The sequence below is a fragment of the Tetrao urogallus genome (assembly GCF_951394365.1).
Source record: "Tetrao urogallus genome assembly, chromosome: 7".
In the NCBI taxonomy this organism is placed as follows: domain Eukaryota; kingdom Metazoa; phylum Chordata; class Aves; order Galliformes; family Phasianidae; genus Tetrao; species Tetrao urogallus.
In genome coordinates, this window is record NC_136820.1 from 5,971,427 (window position 1) to 5,995,210 (window position 23,784).

The 23,784-nt window shown below is 39.7% G+C and overlaps 1 protein-coding gene across 1 annotated transcript in view; it reads right to left on the bottom strand.

The window, feature by feature from the left end:
- The window catches only part of ELMO1 (engulfment and cell motility 1), a gene marked incomplete at both ends in the record, with an annotated part of 245,247 nt that overhangs the window by 9,810 nt on the left and 211,653 nt on the right, over window positions 1-23,784 (bottom strand). The window contains 4 exons of the mRNA XM_079538185.1: window positions 355-437; window positions 3,467-3,574; window positions 10,764-10,876; window positions 16,089-16,252. Of these exons, the coding sequence (XP_079394311.1) occupies window positions 355-437; window positions 3,467-3,574; window positions 10,764-10,876; window positions 16,089-16,252 (468 nt within the window). The remainder of the gene's footprint in view (window positions 1-354; window positions 438-3,466; window positions 3,575-10,763; window positions 10,877-16,088; window positions 16,253-23,784) is intronic.

Sequence of the window (23,784 nt, forward strand, 5' to 3'; positions counted from 1 at the left end):
TGGAACAAACCCAGTAATTTATCAGAGACATTAGAAGAATAGGTACCAAAAGCCATTGCTGCCGAGCTTTGCAGCAGCAGTCAAAACTGCTTTGCTTTGGAAGACATCATTACTAAAGATTATCCTAATGTGCTCTGGGCATATGGCAATGAATATCTGTCAGGAAATCTGAATAAAGGACAGTAGGTTGTCCTAACTATTCAACTCAAATGGTCTGAGCTGAAAACAAAGCATGTGTGCGTACACAGAAAGGTGTCAGGTTAGAATGGAAAATATCTATTGCTTCAGGGAAGGTTGGGTTGACCAGTCTTGCTTTTCTCAGGGTGTGCATGCATATGAATTTGAGAGCCATACCTTGTTTTGTTTAAGAGCTCCTTTCTCCTTCATGTGAGGGCAGTCTTTCCCAGTCACAACAGCTTTTATATCTGCCACTGGCACTGCATTAAAGCAAAAATCCGAGAAGCAACAACAAAAACAAACAAACAAAACCAGAAAATGAGTTAAAAGCATTTTATGTGTAGAAGCTACAGAGTCTAAAAAGAGCCAAGACTAATGTGTTAAAATTGTCACCCCTTGCCATTTCCAGCCTGCTGTAAGAAAGAAAACTGTAACAAAACAACTAGAAGAAGCAATAACAATTCTTGACAAGATTTCAGACTGTGGATAAAAAGCTGAGTCTTTCCTTGCCTGCTGAGGCTACCCTGGGAAAGAGCATTTCATATACATGTGCATCTGCATCTGGGCAGGCTTTGTGTGTATTTGTATATCTTAACAACATATACTGATTTCTCTCTTACTAATGTAATATGCCTGCCTGTCCTGTTACTCCTTCCAGGGCCTCTGGGTGAAGTCTATGCTAAACAGAGGATGCTGAGTGAACTGGACCCCTGATCTCTGTCGATGCTGCTGCCCTTCTGTTAATGCCTACGTGCATTTTACAAATATGTATTTCTTTACCTAACTGCCATCAGCATTTTAGTTGCTTCAAGTATTCACAGGAATGAGGACCTACCGAGGCTTATAATAACCCATTCCAATTGCTTTAAAAAGAAAAATGATCAGAAACCATTAAAAAAAAAAAAAAGGGTAGGAAAAAGTTTTGGAAGCTGCTGTCACCCACACACATTCACAGAGTAAATCTAGTGAGGTCACTAAAACATACATTTCCCTAAGCTTCAAGTGGAATTCAATTTTCCAATCATGATTACATTATGGAGAATCTATACACTCCACAATACAGTATGGACAGTGAGTGACAGAAAGTTTCTACAATCTATAAATTATCCATTACCACTGCGACTCTGAAAAGCATCATATATATAGAACAGCATAATAGCATTAAAACCTGGAAGGCTTGAGGTGGTATCAGAAGCTGACTACAAAATGCTGGAGGGTGTGAGCACAGATGTGGCACGCTCACAACAAATAAAGCCCTGAAAAAGAGGACAGCTGCTTTCTGTCCCAGCTGGAATCTGCAGTTTGTTTAACCCTGCCAGCCTCAAGAGAGAGATGACACCCACAGAAGTGAAAAGTTCTAAGTAAAAAACATTTATTTTTGGAAATAGACACAAGATATTCAAGCTTGGCAAGGAGTACACAAAACAGTTATTTGTCTCAGCCCTCCAGCTTCTCATCCACCTATTTTCTTTCATCTGTTGATCTGTTCACAAATCCTAACAACCAAAAATGATCAGGAAAAGTGAGAAGAATGAGAAGGTCTACAGGCGTATCCTTCCTCAGAGATGAAAGCCATTGCATTCTGTACATGAAGGACAATCTTAAACATCATATTCAGACCTTAACAATCCAAAATTCAATACAAGTGTATCCAAAGAACACCTGGGTATTTTTGGAAGGTGTTCTGCCAAATTCTCAATCCAGTTTGGCTCGACATGCTTGGAATAATAACGATGCTTTATAATCTTACATCTTGTAATATTCCCAACTCTCTTTTATCAAACTCTAGCAGGGAGGCACAATGATAAATCTTACATTCTTCATAGTCTGTAAATCTGCTGTCCCAACATGATAATGGCATTCCCATAGAGGCTCAAGAGCCTGCAGGAAACACAAATGTAAAGTGAAGCCTGTAGTCAGGGTTGGGGTTTTCACTGTGGAAATATGCTCAAAGCAAACAAATCTGAGAACTGCTGGTCCAATAACTGTGCCTGCAATTCAAGTGTGACCTTCACTCTTTTTCTGTCATTCTGACACTACTGTAACTTTCAAGAGCTATTTCTCCAAGCCTTGCCCAGTAAAATAGCATCTTGCAGTGCCAATGTAGCAATATGAGACCCTGTCCTACATTCTGCCAAGACTGCAGTGAGAGCCTGAGGCATTCTGAAGGTATTGAAAAGAAGTGAATGTGACTATGAAATGACAGGGCTTCAACATCAGACAGGTTCTTCTTTCTCTCACAGCCTGAGTTTGGGAGCACTTAAAAATTTTAAAAGGTACAGCCTGCAGATAGGTTGGGGATCAGAAAAGAGAAATAAGTCTTTGTTTTACCAATACAAAGAAAAGTTTAAATCACTGATTTTCTTCTTTCTCAATTTTCAGGCTGAAGAAACTTCTATCATGTACAAAAATTATTCTTTTTGTTCTTCCACAATAGAAATGGAACTACCAACCTGAATTCTTGTACAAGCTGGTCTGATTTGATGATGACAGGAATGGCATTTATTACTTATGGCAGTTCAGACATGAATAAAAAGCAATGATTACTTATTCGATATGTTTTTTTTTGTTGTTATCATTTTCTGGTGACGGAACTATACCAGTCATTGTCTCAGACATCAAAAATACTTTCCCAGAACTCCAGGTTAAACCTCTACAAGTTATGGGGAAGGACTAAGGATAAATTTTCGAGAGAGCATGATTTTCTGAAGGGCTCCAAAATGACTTTAGTCCCTACAAAATATCCCAAGAAATCTACTGGTAGAGGCTGTCACAGAGGCATGTCCGCTCCCAACAAAGTAATGTGGAGTCTTTTTAACAGTGTTCAAAGCAAGGTGTTGTCTTTAAACCCACTGGCTATGATAATGAAAAAGACCTCTGTTTGCCTCCAAAAAGACCTCTAATTTTTCAGCCAGTCACTAGATTGTTTGCAACAGAAGAAACAGCTGTCTCCATGGACAGGATGCGCTTCTGAATATGCCAAACTATTTTAATGTGACATCTGCAGTTAGACGAGGAATGAAAATAAACTGTGTTCCTCTCCATGAAATGCACGACATTTCCAAATTGAATGAAATTACAAGCTCATTGCAAAGCTGAGCTCAGTCCTCATATACGCTTGCCAAAACTAGGACAGCAGTATTTGAAGACATGAGGAAATGTTCTCTGCTCTCTATCTCCATAAAAGAGCTGCTGATAATGTCCTGTATTAGGAAAAAAACACTACATGTTATAAAGAGGAACAAGCTCGAAAGAAGCAAAAGCAGCACAATCCTTGTGCATAACTTACATTTATCCTGCAAGGAATCATGGGGTACTTCTCCCTGGGGACTTTCTTCCAAGTCTCCATAGTGCAAGACCTTGTGATTAGGTGAAAGTCGGCAATACCAAAATTTGTCTGTCAAAATAAATGCATTAAACAAGGTCAGTGACATGTTTTCACCTGCATCATCAATGAGGCACTAAGGGAAGGACTGTCCTTTTGTTCTTAGCAGAAATGTTTGGGGGTGTAGAAAAGCAGGGCAGGTAATGCTCAGTAATTTCACTTGGCTGAACAAAATTAGCATTTACCATTTCTGTCTTGATTTAGCCACTGGTTCCTAAGATAAACATTAGCAAGAACCAACTCACTTGGTTTTACACAATACTGCATAGCCTCATGGACAAAAGACTAAGTAACATTGCACTGAGTGGCTAACTTTAACGTACCCACAAAAGCTTCATGTTTTGCATGTTTTGTGAAAATTAAGCCAAATTTGGACACCCTAAGCCTGATATATTTGAAATATCCCATAACATGAAGATTTTGACTCGCAGCTTTTCACACACTGGAAGACTGGATTTATAGAGAGACTGGGAACAACAAGCATGGAAAGATTCAAAAAACAAACATTAACTCCCTTGTCTTGTAGATGACTTAGCAGTTGGTGTGCCCACAGAAGTACACATATCACACTCCTCTTTGCTAGGACATATATATTTTATGTCTCCGGCTTCTCAGGATAGAACTTCTCTTAAAATTATTTATTAGATCTACATCCAGCTGGGATAAAAGGCTGGGCGAGCTGGGCAGTCACTAGAGCCAGCCTGCATGTACTCATGTGGGTGTTAGCAAAGAAAGGACTCCTTGGCTCCTTTAGGAGAGTGATGGCTAAATGGACCCAAAGTTTTTGAAAGGACCCCTAAAGTCTCTTGGCCAGTGATTTTAAATGCAGTGCAATGTGAGGCAGAGAAAGGCAATTCAGTTTTGAATGGCAAAAGAGGGCTTCCACGTGTTTCTTTAAATTTATTTGTCACGGTGGGTAAAAATGTTTGGGGAAAATAAACCACTCATTTCAAATAATTTCCTGATTTTGATTATTTGCTTCATAGGCATAAAGAATACCAAAAAGTTCAGGGGTAGGAGAGCACTTGATGAAGAGATATTGTGATAAAAAGAAAGAGATGCTGAAATATAAGCATCCTAGGACTGTAAGCAGAACATATAATATTACACTACAGAGTCAAGAGGAAAATCCACTTACAAAGCTTATGGAATGAGAGAGCAGGAGCCCTCACTCAGTAGACTCTCTCCTGAATAACACACACAAAGCCAATTCATTGGAGCAGTTTGTGCATCTCTGAAGGATGTGTGTGAAACTTTTATAGATTCAGACCTTTCACAAGGAACTCTACCAGAAACACTTCACAACCCGAAGCTTTAAAAAATACATCCTGTTGGACCTGATAGTAGAGCAACTTGCCCCTTGTCTACCCAAAGAAAAGACCCTGCTGTGTAGAGATGGTTCTTCTGCCCACCTTTCACTTCAGTCTCAAAAGAATTCAAAAGAATACACCTTACAGACACCAAGATCACAACTACCATTTTTGTCCTAATAAAAACCAACACAGTTTCACTCCTTTGTCAGTAACTCAGCCAAGATGTTGCAGCTGAAAAATAAATATATATGCCAGGAACTCCTTTCAGCTTAGCACAAACATGGTTGCAGTTTTTACTGAGGGTTTGAAAAGGTTCTTTCCTTAACCTCCTATGAGTGAGAGCATTCAGGTAACCTCGTCCCCATTTCAGTCCCTTGCTCCAATAAAAAAAGGGGAAAAACGCTCAGTGAAAATTCCTCTACTTCGTTTTTAGGAAGGGGTGGTTTTATCTGAAGGAACCCTACCTATCTAATCTCTGGAGGCAGATGGAGCCTTTTCCAGCAAGTCCCCGTAACCCAAGGTTAATTAAAGAACTAATAGCCGTAGACTGCAGCTGGAAGCATGTCCACTGCGATTCTCCTGTGGGTTCCTAATAACTGCCATTGTACCACAGATAGGTCGTCAAGGGGAAAACCCTTAAATGAAACCTATACATGGAACTAACAAGGCTCCCTCAGCTGCAGCCAGGCTGAGCCGGGTGATGGGCGCATCGGCAGCAGAGATCTGCACCAAGAAGCCTCTGCAGCCACTCAGCACCTTGGCTATCTGGGCTTCTTTTTACCTCTAGTTTACCAGACAATATCCTGTGTAGATAAGTGCACAAGGGGAACAGCTTTGAATGGGATGAATGTTGTTCTACCGTAGTGCAGGTACACAGTCAAAATAAATACTCTATGAAATTGCTCCCACTGACAAGGAGGGTGAAGTAGCCTTAATTACACAACACAGTGTGGGAAGTGGTGAGCATTTACGTTCAGCTCTAAACAGATGAAATTGAAAAAATAAGCAAAAGAAAAAAGACAACCCTGTTCTCTTTACTATCATCAGGAAGCAGTGCTTATAAAACAACAGAAAACTACCTATCAAAACCCAGAGAGCCCTTAAACACGAGTCTGTGGAGTTGAAGTGCCATGAGAGGCTTTGAAGACAGGGCAGACCCTGCCCTTCAGTGGGCAGATCCGTGCTTGGGTGTATCTGGAGCCCGGGCAGCTGCCAGCTCAGGAAAGAGTGAAGGGCATTTTGTTCAGAGCAGAGCCAGATTTACATAGGTGCATTCTCATGGAGTTGTCCTGAAGCCTAAGTCACTTCTATGAGATACAAGCCTTTCTTTGTGCCAGGTGTTATTACACCTGAAGGAAAGCCTGTGATTCCATCACAGCGTTCAGGCACTATTATTTAAACTTGTCACCGAGTTTTCTGTCTAGTAGCTGACCTTTGACACCATCAAATTTAAATGCTAGGGATTCTTTTTGGGAAGCAATTATTCTTTCTGCTATTCTTTTTAATTAGTTCTTGATTATTTTTTTTTTGATTTTCAAACAATTGCTAGAGCTGTCAGTGGGTTAAATACATCATGGCACATTGCTGAAGATTACAGACAACGTTAAAGAAAAAAACCCTAATAGCAAAACCAACCACAGATTTGGCTGGAAGAATAATATTCAAAACTGTGACCAAATAGTAGAGCACAGAACATTGTGCTGATGGGCTACAGAGTGCTTGACCATTCATATGGTGTTTCCAAATGCATGAATAGCCAGTGATTCACATGCCCTTCACAATGCTACCCCACCTGAAGAATTGCTGCGATTAGTGCAGAAGTGCTCTGTGTTGGAGTCTGGAGGAAACAGCTCAGATATTAATGGGAAAATGTCTGAGAGTATACATTTTCTCCCAGAATACGGTCCAGATTACTAAAAAAACAAGCTTTTTTTTTCTTTTTTCCCCCAGATGAAGGCTGTTCATAGATTTAGTGAAAGGAACATGTTTTAACGTCAGTGAAAGAACACATATTTGCATGTAGACTTTAAATACCTGTGTGGACTCAGCCTCTCTCTTTCGCTGTGCTGTGTTTCTTTCAGATATTCACCACATGGACAGCTGTCACTCTAACTGGTCTTAACTGGTTACACAAAAACCAGCAAGCCTTGAAAATGACTGGCCGCTAATTAGCTTGGGGCAATGCTGGAGGCAGGCTTGGTTCACCATTTGCTCTCAGCAAATCACATGCTCAGAGGATATTATTTTTTATGGGCTTCCAGAGCATGGACCAAAGTAGAAGCACGATCCTTTTGCAGAAAAAAAGACAAAATGTTCATGTTCAGAATTGGGAGTAACTTATCCTAATGACATGGAAACCTTGCCTTTGCTTGATTTTTTGCTTTACATTTTCTCTTTGCAGGTTACTTAAAAAATATGCTGCCTTGTGTTTTTAGCATAATGGTGTGTATCACCGGGCTTGTTTTCCCTTCCAAGTAAAATCTGTCAAAGAAACCTTGTCTTCAACTGCAAAACCACTGCAATAACATGCAATTTCTCTACAATCTTTATAAAGCTAAAAGGGGAATTTATTTCCAAGAGTGCATCCAGTGACATTCACTACAAATATGCTGGATGACAGCCACGGAAATGTCTATTATCATCAATAAAATGCCTTTATCTGCTACTTAGCTCTACTGGAAATAAATAACTTTTGGGGTTATAAAGAGCTATGTAGGCTTTTGCTTTAGTCTTCATTTTTTCTTTTAGGAATTACCACAGGAAGGAGAAGGCTAAAGTCTGTCAGCTGATGTCCACAGTCAAAGAACAAAGTGGGAATTTGCAGAGCTTCACAAAATGCTACTGAAAAATGGAAAGGGAAAACTAGATTTCACTATTTCATTTCCTATTGATTAAGAATGCCTAATAAAAACAGGAGTTAGTGCTGCAGTTTGTCTGTGAAACATTGCAAGGCAAAGGCTGTGTACTCTTTGAAAGTGGCAAGGATCCTGCTGGGACAACAGTGGTATTTCTGAATTTCAACTACAGAGAAACCCTGCTGAATGATAATCCTGCTCTGAAATGCAAAAGGCACAGACTACATACACCACACTGCCTAACCTTCAGCCTCACCCCCCACGAAGAATGACCTGTTGGACTGTGGTTTTCCAGTGCCAAGTATGTATGAAAGTCTTTTCATCTCTTCTCAAAAGGCCATAAGAGGCTGTAAGTTCCCTGCTTGTTTCTTTTTTGTAAGTCAATTGTCTCAACTTAATGTGACTAACCATGTGTGTCCTACCGCATGTTCAAACAACAGTCTAAATGGAAGTTTGCTCTGCAGTCTTTATCATGGAATAATGCCAGTTAATTATTTTTTAAATAGGCAATTTAATGCTTTCAGCTTCTCCTGTGCAGGACATGTTCAGGTTCCTCTTGTATAATCTGTAGACATAAGTAGTCTACACAGTACTACTGTGTAAAAAAGAATCAGAGGAAAGGTAAAAGAAGCGGTACACATGCTGAAGTAAAACAACTACCTGATCTTAGCATGAACACAAGGAGTTTGCTACATAATAGGCAAACCATGATGCCTTCCAGTGTTTCCCATTTGTGTTTTGTCAAGCTGGATGCTGTACGGCCATACTCCATGGCAAGAGCCGGAGCAGAGTGCAGGTGCTGGGGCTCCTGCTGCACAAGCACAGGGCACAGACACTGAAGGGCTGGCTGGGTACACGAGATGAGGAGCCAGGGTAAAGCTAAGCGAAGACACACTCAGGAATTTGTGGCTTGTGTCATTTTTTATCATAATACTCAGGAACATTATACAAAAATTGGACTACCCTGATGTTTAGCATCACTTGCTAAACCTCTGGCCTTCCGTTCACTTTTGGTCATACTTTAGCTCCTGACACCACGAGGGCTGGTCTGACAGCTTGCTCTGCTTGAGGTACAAGAGACACGGAGGGACAAAAGTCGATTTCAGAATAGCTTGTTTGACTTATTTGACCACCTGTCATTATTTGCTCTTTCAGACAATGCCAAGCACCATACATATGTAAAAATGGACTGTTCACAATTAAATGGGTTCTAAGCCAAACATGTTTATCTTTAACACTCATTGCTTGTTCATTAGACTGTACAGTAATGGCTAGTGTGTCTTCTTCCTCCCAGGTAATACTTTACACTTTTGCTTCAGAGAATATAGCATACAGGAAGTCGAGCACAAAGCATGCACAACTCTAAGGCACGTGGAATCATGTCCTTCTAAATTGGCATGTGTATCTGACAAAAAAAACTCAACTGTATATTTCTGAGAAAATACACAAGTTCTTCAAGGCACGACTACACATTTTCTTTGTTTCAAAAAGTCATGAACCCTTTCAGCCCTGAAATAAAGATGACATCAAATAAATTAATCTGATGTCCCATACAGTTCACTCCCAGGCATAATGCATAGCAGCCTTCTTAACTGTGGACCAGAAGATCAAGTTGATTTTCTTCTTTTTCATTTTATTTTCCTTTAACTTCAAGTCCACTCCAATAAGTTGAACCAATTTATATACTCCAATGTTTTTGATCCTATGAATCACGGACTGACAACAATTTAAAATAAAATAGTCTATTTTCAACTTGGAGATGTGCTAAAACAAGTACGTTTACAAAGATTGTGCTCCTTCCCTAGAATTTCAGTCATTTGGATTGAGGGTCTGAAAGGAATTTTATTCTTTTATTTTATTTTTATTTTATAAAAAGCCCCTCGCTACTGATAGCTGAACAATACTACACATTACTTTAGGTACTTTTACCTCATGAAGATGCTTCTATGGGGAAATATGCCTACCTACGAAATTTATACAGAAGCTGCAGTGAAATATTCACGCTTTTTCACTAAACCCTGTGCAAAGAGCTTCATAGAGGCTTGCAGTCTTGACAGAGAAGGTATAAAGCTGCATCATAATTTTCTGCGACTTCTCTCTTTGATAAAGGCTTAGAAATTTCCAAAATAACCACTGCACATTAAGGAAATTTGCCTGCTTATTTCTTAGGACTAAGGCACTGCAGGGATTATTTCTTCTGTGAGGAAAGCAGTTTTCCAGAATTAATTTGAATGTTGCAAATATTGATCTTCCGCGGTAAGTAACTTTCTATTTTGCATCGCATTTGCAGTGGGGAAGAAAACAGCAATCCTTATCCCCACAGGGTAGAGGTTCTAAAGGGAATTTTTTTGATACAACCTCTCATTAATCTGTTGAATTTACATTATGTTCACATTATTTTGTTTTGAGAAAGAAGTATTCCTCTCTGAGGGGAAAAAGAACCATAAAGATTTGACTGTATTAAAATGAGCAGTAAATCTAGTACTGAGCAATGACTCATAGGATTGGGAAAATAATCTTCTCATGTCAATCATTATTCATCTAAGTGTACACAAATTACTGATCTAAGTGGTTTTTGAAAGCATATTTAAACACTATAATATATTTAATGTATATGGCAATACACAACAAAAACTAAGGACAGGCAGTACTAGAGGGAAGGGTGCAAAATGAGTTCGTATACACATTTTGGACATCTGCTGTTTGATTAGTAATATAGGCTGAGATTTGGTTCAGAGATAACAAGAAGTCTGGGCACGAAGCAGAAATGAAAATACTTAGTTCAGGATGCAAGACTGCTGTTTGAGATTTTCATCAAATGCTGGACTTGAATTCCAGATGAAGCCCAAACCAGTTCCAGTGAAACAGTAAATCCTACAATTGTAACTAGGAGATGCTTTCAGATGCCCCCTGGTAAAAGCAGTCAGTCAGGACAGCAATAAAACCAAGGATCTTGCTAGTAGGAGCAGTACTCATCTCAACTTTTAGACAAAAGTGACAATAAAAAGCCAGACCAGGCAGTCTGAGCTGTACCTTGCCGACGTCGACTGTTCAGCTTCCTAAAGCAGGTGCCCTCCACAAGTCGATTAAGACGTTGCTGCTTGATCAGTTCTAAGATCTCAGGCTGAATCTTCTCTTTCAGTTCCCTTGGGAAGGAAGGAAGAAAGCACTTATGAGATTCAATCAAAACCCACCCTCTCCTCTCTGAAACGAAGAGCCTCACAAGATATTCATGTCCAAAAAGGAGACAACTCAGAAGCATGCCCAGGTCAGAATTTAACCTGCTTCAGAATAAGACTGTTTTCTTATACAAGGGCATGGGAGTCAGGCTATCTCTGTTCTAGACATCTCCCTGCTATAGCATCAGTGTATGACTCAGGGAACTTACTTGTTTCTTAGCTTACGCAGCTAAAAATAACACTTGCTATAATGCACTGACAAGCTTTCTCTGCAGCAAATAATGCTCTTTCATCACAGGAACACTGTGAAGCTTATTTGAGGGTCTCTCACCTCTTCTTGTATGATGCTCTGCTAGTGTACTTAACTAGCATTATTATTTAGGACAACACAAGAAGGCTAAAACACACTTTGAATGAACAAAACAAACAAACAAACAACAGTGAACAATGCTAACCAGGCAAAGCAACGACCAGCTCTGTATTCCTGGTATTGAGCTTATGCCATTCAGCTAATTCATTATTGACAGAACTTGGTGGAAAAATAACCCATGATGGGGACTGCTCAAGGATCAAACTTTACCTCTGCCCAGCAGTGCAAAAAACAGCAGTGCATTTAGAAGCATTATTACATACCCCTGAGAAAACCCATTTTCTACATTCTACTTTGATAAAAGCAATCAACGTGTCAAGAACAAAGTGTAAAATGTATGCATGTAATATTTAAAATTTGATTTCATATATCATCACATGGACTCAGAGATGTCTGAAGTAATCAGTTATATCCTCACTAAGATTCATTAGGAATATATAAAAGACAGGTTGAAACATTAAGTTGACAGTAAGCCTAGTAAGGTTTAAAAAATAACTAAATGTGTAGATGGCTTATAAAATATGAAGCATGTCAGAACCGTAATTCTACATTGCTGTATGCATTAGGTAACACCAAAACTCATTCTGTGTGGCAGTATGTTCCAGTAATCATCATCAAAAGAAAACAAAACCATGCTATTCCATGGATAAAATAAAACTGTCCACTTGTTAAACACTTAGGGATTTCAGTGTCTGCTGATTTCCACATTCATGTGGCTCTGGCAACTTTGATGTGCCAACACCCCACTGAAACCACTGGAAATTCTTTTAGAGAGATGAAGGCTTTGAAACAGAAATGTCCTAATTCTCCCAGGTACTAACAAAATGGTTGGAATACCTGATGCATATTTACATGCTGTGAAAATCTAGCTGGCCAAAAATCAAGTAAGCATTGTAACTATAGAAACAGGCCACCTCTCAGGAACATACAATTAGTCCTTCAGGATAATTTTCAGATGTTGTTTTCTTATTGGGAACTGAGGTAGGAATGTGCTGAATGGTTACATTCTGTGATTAGAAGAATTCTGTGACTGAACAGATGCCTTCCCTTTCTGAGCTGATGAGCTTCCCCACTCCTCAGGTAAGAGCTGGGAACAGGGGCAGAGAAAAGTAATGCCAAACCGCAGGGCAACGACTGACAGTCCAAGGTACAGACTGCATACAGCTGGACTGACTGCAAGCATTCAAAATTGATATAAACATCTGTGTGATGTTTCAGTAGTCTAATTTAGAAAACAGATTACTATCATTAAAGACATGCTAAAGACAGCTTAACATTAGGTTTCTGAGACAGTATGGAAAAAAAATCCAAAAACTGATGGGTCATCTAGCACATTAGTACCTCATTAGTTACTCTCAGTATTTCCTCTTATGTCTTCTGAAGTCCCATCTTCCCTTTACAAAGTGGAGGAAGATTTTTAAGCAATTCAAAAACGAAGAAGCAATCCCCTCTATAGTACCTCAGTGTCTAAGATTTTCTGGATGAAAAAGGGAGGCAGGGGAGCCTTCTGCCTCCTTGCTGATGTGCCAGAGCCCCTCTACACACGTGCATAATTTGCCTTCAGGACTGTGAAGCTCAGAGGTAGTACTTCCTTAGTTTTACAGTCCTGGTGCTTCAGCACACAGAGGAACAAAGAGTTGAAGGAAGATCGTAAATGCAAATATATTTTTGGAAAAATTATTTATGCTCCTTTAGATGACATCAGCTGAACAGTCTGTGCCTTGTGAAGAGCAAGAACAAACTAGGAAAGCTGAAGGAGACAGTAGCTTTAAAAATTGCTGTTAGCTTCCTACTGTGTTCCTGTGATGTAAGAATGACAAAAGTCAGTGGGCTGACATGACAGAAGGGCTGATGGAAGTACGGAGTAATAAATATACGAGCGCTAATTTTCTGATCTCACTGGGCTCAGCACTACAGGCTGCTGACATCAGTTACATATTTTTAAAATAACAGACTTGGATTTTACATATTTTTAAAATAGCAGACGTGGATTATCTGCAAATCTGAACATTACTGAACTTTTTTTTTTTTTTTTTTTTTTTAATTACACAGATGATTCCAGCTTTAATTCAGCACCAGTTCTACCTGCCCCTATCTTTTCCCTTTTCTGCTTATAACTAAGACTGTTTCTTATCAGCTGTTCTCCTTCCAGGATGGGGCATACTGTAGTCATTTAAATCATTAAAATATAATGGAAGACTAATCCCAGGACTGCTTTCATGGGTTTTGTCCTTTTATCTTTCTGGCGGGTAGCTATGTACTCTCCTAATCACTTCATGCATTCAGAGTAGGCATTACCGAATCCTTAACACTGCAGAGAAATCTGTTGAGATAAAAAGCCAAAAAGCATCCACTTGCCTTCTTCCCTCTATTTCCCAGTACGTGCTGATTTTCACTCAGATATTGCCTAGCAATGTCTCCGTAACTGACATGAACTCTCCCTTAACCATCAAGCCTCCAACATGGACATCACAATTATATCCAGTATTACCCCATCTCTGCTCATTTAATGCATCAAGAAGATCTCAGGACTCAGAACACATCCTCTGTCATAGCCATTCAAAATGAACCAGTAACATTTTACAGCCTTGTGGAATGGCTGTTTGGATGATCAGTAATGAACCCAAGCTCTTGCATGCATTCTGTTCTAAAGAATTTCATATTTTCCCTCATCTGAAGAAACTCTGGTGCACAATACAACAATACTCTTACAGATGAAACAATTACTTACAAAACAAGGCTGCTGTAGTTACATGGATCTAAGGCAATGCTTTCCAACTTACACTCAAGTCCAACTTAACTGAAACTTCTTTGATCTGGCAGCTTAAAAAACTCAAACCACCAGTACTTATACAAAGAACAGCAAAAGAAAGATTTCTGTCATGTTAAAGGCAGGAAAAACCATCATCCGACTGCCATATGCTCACACAGAATTAAACAAGGCCCACTGACTTTACATTCAGCTGTGCACAATCTCTTTTAGCATATCTGTAAAGCTTTAAAATATACAGTAGAGCCACGATTGCTCTCTTCACTCAGTCTCTCCCTACAATGGGACCATGATTCTGTACTTCTATCAACTGTGCCATCTATGCAATTTGAGAGAGTTCAGTATATAGAATCAAATCAAAGGGGAAAATGAAAGAACCATTTCTTTTCACTGTCAAGAATGAGCGATCGTGGATGCAATCGAAATGCAAATTCATGGAGTCAAATCTCTGCAAATGCAGTTGTGGTTGCTGAAATACCTTATCAATTCACTCAGCCTTTACAGCCTTTAGGCTTAGCCTTTGTCCTGAATCTGAAATGAGTCTGGTAGCATTTTAGTTTCCTTTAACTACCTGTGTTAACTGTTTCCTTCATGTCACCAGGGGGAAGGAAATTCCAAACCAGGGCAGCAACTAGCTAGAGCCATGCTGGACATAAAGAGCTTGCAGAGGGCAACTGGCCAGTTTCATGAGGCTATGCAAGGCTGCAAGAGAATACAGATAGTTGACCTGTACCATAGCTGAACAGTTGACTCACAGCAGAAGCAAGCAAAATGAGCAGCTTTGGTGACAAGCTTAGCAGTACTGAACAGCTCTGATCCACTGCACAGGATCAGAGGATTTTGGCAGGGGATTTTGAGCAGTGTAATGATGCAAAAGTGACTGGAACCATTTGTAACTGTTTAATTGATGCATTGAGTGACATCAGTTCTAATTGGGCATTAGGTCCTATCTTCTAAAACACTGAAAACATAAAAGAAGCATTTCCCCTTTGATCCACAATAGTATGATTAAAGGGCAGTTCTATTTAGCTTATGCTTCCTCTGTTGCCCTGCTGCCCCTGGATAAAGACATCCCCAGAGCTCATACTTAGATGTATCTATACCCTTCAGAAACAAATCAAAACGAGCATTTGACATCAGAATTCTGAAATGTCCTGTTCAAATCCTTCCCTATAGCTTTGCTTTGTGATGGAGATCTGGAAAATTACAAGCCAATATGCTTCAAACATAGTCAAGATTTCATGACATTTCTACTGACATTTCCGGAATCCTCACTATTTCTCCTCTGATCTCAAAAGGTTCCTGCCATCCCTTTATGTTTGCACCATGGAGTCTGAGATTGTCCTGTGCCATTAGCTCAGCCCTGGTCCAGAGCCAAGCACGGCCTACATTTCTCACCTAACAGAACAAAGGGCATTCTGAGCAGCAGGCAGGAGCTGTGATGGTGATTAGCATTTGATTCTTTGCAGTAAACAACATGGAAATGAGAATCCCATTGTCATGCTACCACAGTGTTATCATTTACAAATAAATAATAGCTTTTCATTAACACCAAAGATAATGCCCTGAAGAAAGATAGTAGTACACAATCCCACTCTTTTCTGGAGCCACTATGTATTGACTCCTCTTATTCTGAACATCTTGCCTGGCTCAGAGAAGTAGCAATTGCAATTTTTGTCCCTTGGACAGAAGACAAAGTTTAAAAAAAAAAAAAAAAAAAAAAAAGCCAAAACTGACAACAAAAACAGGTTTATATGCACAAGTATACAAAGACAGGAAATGTCATAACACTGTTTCACACAAATGAGCCATGCGAGACCCTGTAGGAATTTGGTGAATCTGATTTAACTGAATTCAATGAAAAAGTTGAGATTCCCAGCAGAAGAAATCAAACACACTTCAAGCAGATGCTGTACTTTCTGAGCACAGCTCCCTGGACAGCCTACTTCCTCAGGTTCCCCCTGAAGAGCTCATAAATGTCAATCGCATTTGTTAATCCTCTGATGCAAACATGGGTTAGGAGAGAAGACAGTACTTACAGAATTGGACGAGACTGGAAATCTTCCTGGTTCATTCTTTCTGACTGGCGTATTTTCAGTATTTCTGTGTAACTGAGATTCTGAAGCTTACTCTTGAACTGATCCAGTGAGCTAGGCTTGGTAGTGAGTGCTCTCATTATCTGTTCTTTCACTACCTGCATAACCTGTGGTTGACAAGAAAAGGAAAAGAAAACACACATTAACATCTTCTGTGTTTTTGTTTCAAATCCTGTTCAGTATCACAGCAAGGTTTCTAGTTTGCATTGGGTTCTTGGACATCAAAGCAGAGATTCCCCAGTAGTCTGCAAACCCCATTCCCAATTTTCCTGTGCTGCTTGGGGAAAGGAGGAAGTAGAGGAATTGAGATCAATGTTAAGTCTTGGAGGAGGTCCCTGGAGCCAGTATGTAGGTGCAGAAGCTGGTTAGTGCTGTCAGGTTCTCAAGTCAATTGCTCAATAGCATAACCAGACAAGGATTCAACATCTGGCAGGACAATGCAGCTTACAGAAAAAGCTCTTCTGCTCTGTAATGAGAAAACTATTGTTTCAGGGGGCCAGTGGGAAGAGGGTCAATCACCATTTGGCTTTCTCCCTGAACAGCGGAGCTGCAGCCTCTGGTTACAGGATTGTAAATCCTGCTCTTTCTGCAGGTCTTGCTCTTGTCAGCAAGAACGTGGCTCTTCTGGGCTAATGCTCATGTCATGATGGGGCCAGGCACACATACACGTACACAACACACTTCTTAGCAGCATGACAAAGCTGTGATGTCCTATGGAGCCAAGAGTGCAGATGCACATCCTGACTTCTGCCAGCTCGACACAGGTGATGTGTACAAGCTGCAGGGTCTAGCTGCCCATTGGACACACTGCAGAGAGATTTTCAGGCCTTGTGACTACCCTGCTGAGCCTCAAAGCTGCTCTTCTGACCATGTGTTAAGCCACTGACTGTGTCCTGTTGCTTCCCTCAGTGCTGTCATAGTGAGAGAAGGGACAGTCTGGCCATATGGCTGTTCTTGTGAACATTATTATTTGTTAAGTTCATCCTGTCCCCTTGCTCCCTTCTGCCTTGCAGCTATTTTGTTTCAATACTCAGCAAGTTCAACATGAATGAATCTCTATGGTTTCTCAAATGGACAGAGACTGGTATGCCCATTTCTGGGCTAATCAGTATAAGAGAAAGATGGAAGGAGTCCAACAAGATGATAAAGATGACCAAGAAGCAATAAAGAAACTGGAATATGTCTTGTAAGAGAGACATGGTCCTGGGCACCCTGCTCTGGGTGTCTTGACTTGAGCAGAGATTAGACCAGGTGAATCCAGTGGTCCCTTCTCATCTCAACCCTTTGGTGATCTTGCAAAAGCTCCACACTGCAGGCACTTTATGATCATATACAGTGAAGGAAGGGGAACTTGCTAACAGAGAACATTAGTCAGAATGAAGACACCAACTTGCCCCAGATATTAAAGGATTGCTTTTGAAGCAATGTCATAAGCAATGCAAACCAACAACAAAAATGAAGGATGGGTGGGCAACAGCCACCAATCTGAATATTAATTATTTTATCAGAGAAAACTGCTGAGACACAGTTAACTAAGGGGAATTGCTTGGCTTTATTTCAAGTGGTTTCACATGACAGATTACTGTGTTTCTTTCCAAATTCTGGACTCACTTCCTTTCCCCAGTGCTGGTGCAAATTGCACATCTTGAAACATCTGATGCTGTGCTGAAGCTGGCTGAAAGAAGAACGCCACTTTTAGAAAGGCCCATCCCACCCAAATCCAACAGCTAGAAAGCAGTAGGAAGCAGTAACCACCCCGATGGAATCAAGGCAGATGTGACCAAAATTAACTGCTACACAGAGGCCAAAAGCTTTTTCTGCACTGTTTCATTTTCTTCTTCCATCTTCACCTTGTATCTTAAAACAGAAGCTCAGCCCCTCAGAGGTTCCCTATTCATTCTGAAAATTTACCTTTACATATGAATATTTCATTGCTTCACATGTGCTGCTTCAATCTTCTAACTCTCATTGTCTGCACTATGCTTTCTATTTTTACTTCCTGAGATGTAACTTCCTTCCTAGATGTAATCCATAAACTGTGTCCAACAGCTGAAAGTAAGCAGTTAATAAATGGAAGACAGTCTCCTACAGGGACCACATCCATCCTAGATATGTCCTCTAAGAGCAACATCTTTCTTACAAAGCTGTTTGCCCAGCTGGACAACAAATGCCACTGCCACATTTCCATGCACCCTTGCAAGATCTTACTCTTGGTAAATCTTGGAAATCTGGCCCAGATAAAGAAAAGCTCCAGTCCATCCACTCCTAAAAATTGAACAGACTGCTGTGTGCCCAAGCAAGTCTTCTGAAACTTAGTTTGAAGATAGAAAGAAACCTTGAGTTCTCTATAGCTATACAGTGTGTTTTACATAGAGAACCATCTGTTCTCAGATGGTGGCCACATGGCCACATTCAGCCAAATATTTCACAGCACTTTATTAGCTGAGAATCAGCTACTTTCCCAGCTGAAGGGTGAACTCCTCTTGCTTAGTAAAGCCTACATAATGGTTACATTTAGTCTCACCACATCACACCAACCCAAGTGTGATAAACATCCTGTCACACTTTGGAAACCACAATCCTAAAACCTGAATGACAATACTGCCCAACCAGATGTGTGGCATGCTCTTACTGATTTCTCTTGGTCTTGTTTTAATACCTGAAATGGCTTAGGAAAGGCAATGGATGAAGCTTTGCTAAAGGAAAAATGGAAAAGAAGCTGACAAGCCCAGCAATGAGTTGGATGTCTAAAGTTATCTTCTCCTCTTTTATCTGCCTTCTTTGCAATGACTACTAATTGCTGCCAGTTAATATATCTTACAAAGTTTACCATTAATTACAGTTAATTATTATTAGCAGCCATACTGGCTGCTAAACCACTAAACTAGAGTTGCAAGCAAACACAGTCCTTCAATCACTACCATGGGTGCTCTCATTCATGCGTGGTTGCAAAATCCTACATAAGCCCTTGCTTCCCTTCCCTGGTACTCAGCGTTGTGGTTAACATACAAATAATTCCTCTTCTTTGCTCTGATCTAAAAGGTTGTTGATGGAACATCATCAAATAGCTCCTTGGTTTATGGGCTGCCCTTGTTCCCAACACAGAAGGCAGGAAGCATGCACCCTGGGCCCAGTATGTAAGGGGTGATCAATTGCCTTATAATGTTTATAGCAAATAATATTTAACTTGATGTCCACAATGTCAAAGCTGTCGGTAGCAGTGAGTCTCCTGAGCATTTGAGAACCACTGCCAAGATCTTCTAATCTGTTCAAAATTTCTAAAGCTGAGCTGCCAGCCGTTGATTACTGCTGTCTAAGAGAGTAATCCTCCTTGTGTATCTGACCTTACAGCGAAATTAAAAGTATGCTCTACTCAATATAACTGTACATAAACACTGCAGATAGTTGTTTTAATTGCATTACACTTTGCTTCTCCTACTGAGAGAGGAGTGCTTTAGAGGGCGCATTTTGTATCTGATGACCTTTCGTACGGTAAGAGGATCCCAAGTTCTGCATTATGACAAGGACAGGTAAATTCCCAGCCTTTTATTTAACTGATCTGCCTTACAATTCTATGGTTCATACCCATAAACTTAAATTATACATCTTTTTGTTAAGCTGTTTTTGTATATCTCTATATTTTGCTTATTTGACCTAATCAAATATCATATCCTGATTATTTTGCCTCTCCCACGCTTCCTCCTCACTCCTGTTTCTTGTCACAAGAACTTTTATCTATGCAAATAAAGCCTGTGCCTTCCAGGATTGAGCAGAGATCTGAATATTTAGGCTTTGAGAGGACAAAATAAAAAGAGTGAGAAGGCATCGATGTCAGGAAGAGGAATTTATCTGAAGCCAAGATCCATCTATATAGCAACATCCCACTGACCATTAACTTCAGCAGCTTGTCTCCAACTCTGAGCAACACAAAATGGACCCCTCTGTATATTCTTTGTTGCCATTCTGATGCAAACTTTGTATTTGGCATGACTGGAGGAGAGTGGCTGTCAGCTGTGACATCCAACCATTATCTGCAAGCTTCTGGAAATGTTAAATCTGAGCCTTTTGCTCAACAAAACCCCTCTTTGTACAAACTTTTAGCCTCAACCTTCTCAGAAATTACCCCCAGGACATCCGATAAGGCTGGAGATTCACCACAACTCATCCACAGAGCAACGGACAAGACACAAATCCTTCCCATTACTTCCCCACAGCTGTTTCTCTTTAATAACATACCTTTTCACATGGAACATCCCTCTCACAGCTCACAGCTAGAACAGATGCCAAGAGTTCTACAGAAGTCAGGTATAAGCCATGGATCCACGTAACTATGATGTGCTTGGTTGAGTGCTTTCCTAATTTGGCTCAGTATTAACAAGTTCTACAAGGGACGATTCCCATCTCTTTGCAGCATGTGATAAAAGATGACTCACAGGACTGAACTACATCCAGAGATCCCCCTTTACAACCAGACTTGCAGAATCTGAGAAGTAAGACATTTTAAGGCTGCTTTCATTGGCTTTTCCAAACGACTACACAAAAAAAATCAACAAGCCAGTAAATAGAAAACTGCGGAAATGACATCTCTTTTCAAACAAGAATTCATACATAGTTTCCCTCCTATCTAAGCATTCCTGGGGAGAAGCAGCATGGTTTATGCAATGTTAAAAAAATAATAATAATAAAACAAAAACAAAATAAAATAAACAAAACATCATATATTTACTAAGATCCAGCTTAATAATTTCAGGCACAAAGGAGATTTCCCTCAGTAAAACTCACAGAGTAGGCAAAAAAAAAATAAGGCTGCAGAATGAAACAACCAAATCATTCTTAATGAACGGCGCTCAATGACGCCATAACGACAAAGGAGGCCATAAAAAAAAAAATAATTTTGAAGGGAAAGAAAATGACTTCAGTTTAAGCAACCTGTCAACCACTTTAATGAAAACGTTACATGTTTAAAGGTTGCACCAGGTAATTCAAGACAATTTTTTAGGTTATTTCAATGGATGAATTGTCTTAAGTAGATCAATGGTTATATTTTCGAAGTACTCAGAAGAGTCATCCTGAGAGACTTAGAAGTCCTTGAGAGAAAATTTAATGCTGTTCTTTGTTTTCCCATCTCCACATATTGCAATCTATGATTTCACTACAGTAGTCCCCTGATCTTAGCCTGGACAAATCTTCCACATTATTTTAGGATATTAACTCAGGCACGCTGTTCTACAGAAGTAAATTTAAACACAGTGTTGGTACAGTCTGAACATTGACAAGAGATACCAAAATTTCTGATTTTTTTTCTTCTATTACAGTCTGTATTCTCCAAAATTACTAAAAAACCCCACAAAACTAAACTAAGAAACCTCTCATACCTCAAAAAAAAAAACAACCCCAACAACAACAACAACCAACCAACCAAAAAAAAAAGCACACCAGTTTTCTCTCTTCTTAACTGTTCCAGAAGACAAGGACAGTAGCTGTAGCCAACGATAAAGAGACAACTGTAAGCCAGCTGAATGTATATAATGACAGGAATAATTAAGTTGATTTATTTTCAGGCACTGGGATGAGGAAGGAGCTGTCAGAAGATTTAGCAGGTGAAAGCTCAGATATATTTTAACTCTTAATTTTCTGCAGAATTTAAAAGCTGTTGTGGAAAAAAAACAACTTTTAGTTGATGAGGTTTTAGCTTTCTTTATTTAAAAGTATGTGTATATATATATATATATATATATATATATATATATATATATATATATATATATAGACATATCCATATGCATTTTTATGTTTGTACTTTTTTCTTTTTTTACTAAGAACCAAGATATTTTTCTGCCTGCAGAAAAGAGACTTGAAACAATGCAATGGTTTTGATCAAGCTGAGCAGACTGTTCCCATGTGGTATCACTATTATTATCTAGTTCAGCAACGACCATCATTTTACAGGTATACCCAGTATGAATAAATGAGCACCTAGCAGACATGGCGATGGAGCTGAAAGGTAGGAGATGTAACAGCAATTCCACACAAGGTGCTTATAAAAGGCCTATAGGAGGTATTTGGAATCTTAATGCTGCAGTAATAGAATTCTTCAGTGTGAAATCATGGTTATAGCCTCACAAGCCAAACAAATTGCCTGCCCATTGCTCAGGAAGAGTGAACAGAATCTTGTACTGGATCCTTGGGTCCAACCCAGTAGACTGAGTGGTGAAGAAAGAAAAGCTGAAGATGAAGTAAAAACAAGAACTGTTGCACATTTCAGAGCAGCTTTGATTCTTTCAGTTTTTTTCTGTCCCTTGACTAATGGATCACAGGTGTGGGAAACCAGTCTGATATCACATGGTCCCTAGGAACAGGTTGGATGAGACTGCCATTAATCAAAGGCTACAGGAGAGTAGGCAAGGGATTCATCACATTTCTCCATGCACTCCAGGCTTGTAGAAAGGGAAGAAGAAGAGCCGCAGGGCCATGAGCATAGGACCAATGAAACCCTGAAACAGTGAGAGATGAGGGCTGGCAAAAAGCAAGAAAGTGGTCAGAGGAGTGACTGGATCTGAAGAAGTTGATGTAAAAATGTTCATTTCTCTTGGGGGAAAAATAAAATCCAGGCTAATTCTGATATTGGATGTGAGCATTTTGTAACGTTGTGTTCAGTGAAAATGAATCACTAATTTTCGTACTCTGTTGTATTACATCCCCAGGCTAATCCACCTCTGCAGGAAGAGCCTATGGCCACAGACTGATTTGCACTTCCCAAAGGAGATCCCAGAACTCTGTTATCTGCATGGATCATTTTTACCTATCTATGATGGTCTTGATGGAGAAGCACCACGTACCAGGGAGACCCCCAGTTATTTTTCAATGTTACTAACTGATTTGCTCCATTAAAGACAGAAAGAGTGGCAGAGGTACTGGCTGTGAGCAAAAAGCTGTTTGAATTTGATTGACAAAAGCCTACACAAAACTACAGACTTGCAGTCATCGTGAAAAACATGTAAACACTGTCCATAAAATATTTTTTAAAAGACAATGTGCAAGTAGTCTACTAGCTTCTTGCAGGGTTAAAATCACGTGCTGCCCTCGTGTCTAAGGATTCAGTTCAAAGCTGAGCCCACAATGCTAATCTAAATGTGCACGTCTAATACAGCTTATTTGGGTTGTATTAAGCTCAAGCAGAAATGACTGGTAGAAAATCTCTTCCTCCTATTTCATATTTCCACAATACTATTTGCACCAGAAATAAGGAACATATTTATTTCCTTTATGCCTTGAGGTTAGCAAAATAAGAAATGAGTGGTTTGTGACAAAGCTTTTCTGCCCCAGAAAAATGATGTGCAAAGTCAACATGACAGTTTTCGTAAACTTCCTTGTCAGTTAATTAAAGTTTTAGGTCAACCAATATTACATTACTTCCCCTAATGTCTGACAACCTCCTTTGGCAAAATAAAGCATGCACAAAATCTATGGTGGGTGGCATTTAATCCAGGGCTTTTCACAGACAAAATGTACTTACTGATCTCAAACAAAATGTTAAGAGGGGAGAGGGAAAAAATGAGGAGATATTTGTATCCTCAGTCATACACCACTCTAACAATTAATATGCCTGATAACACGCTTGTGATTTCTAAAGAAAAAT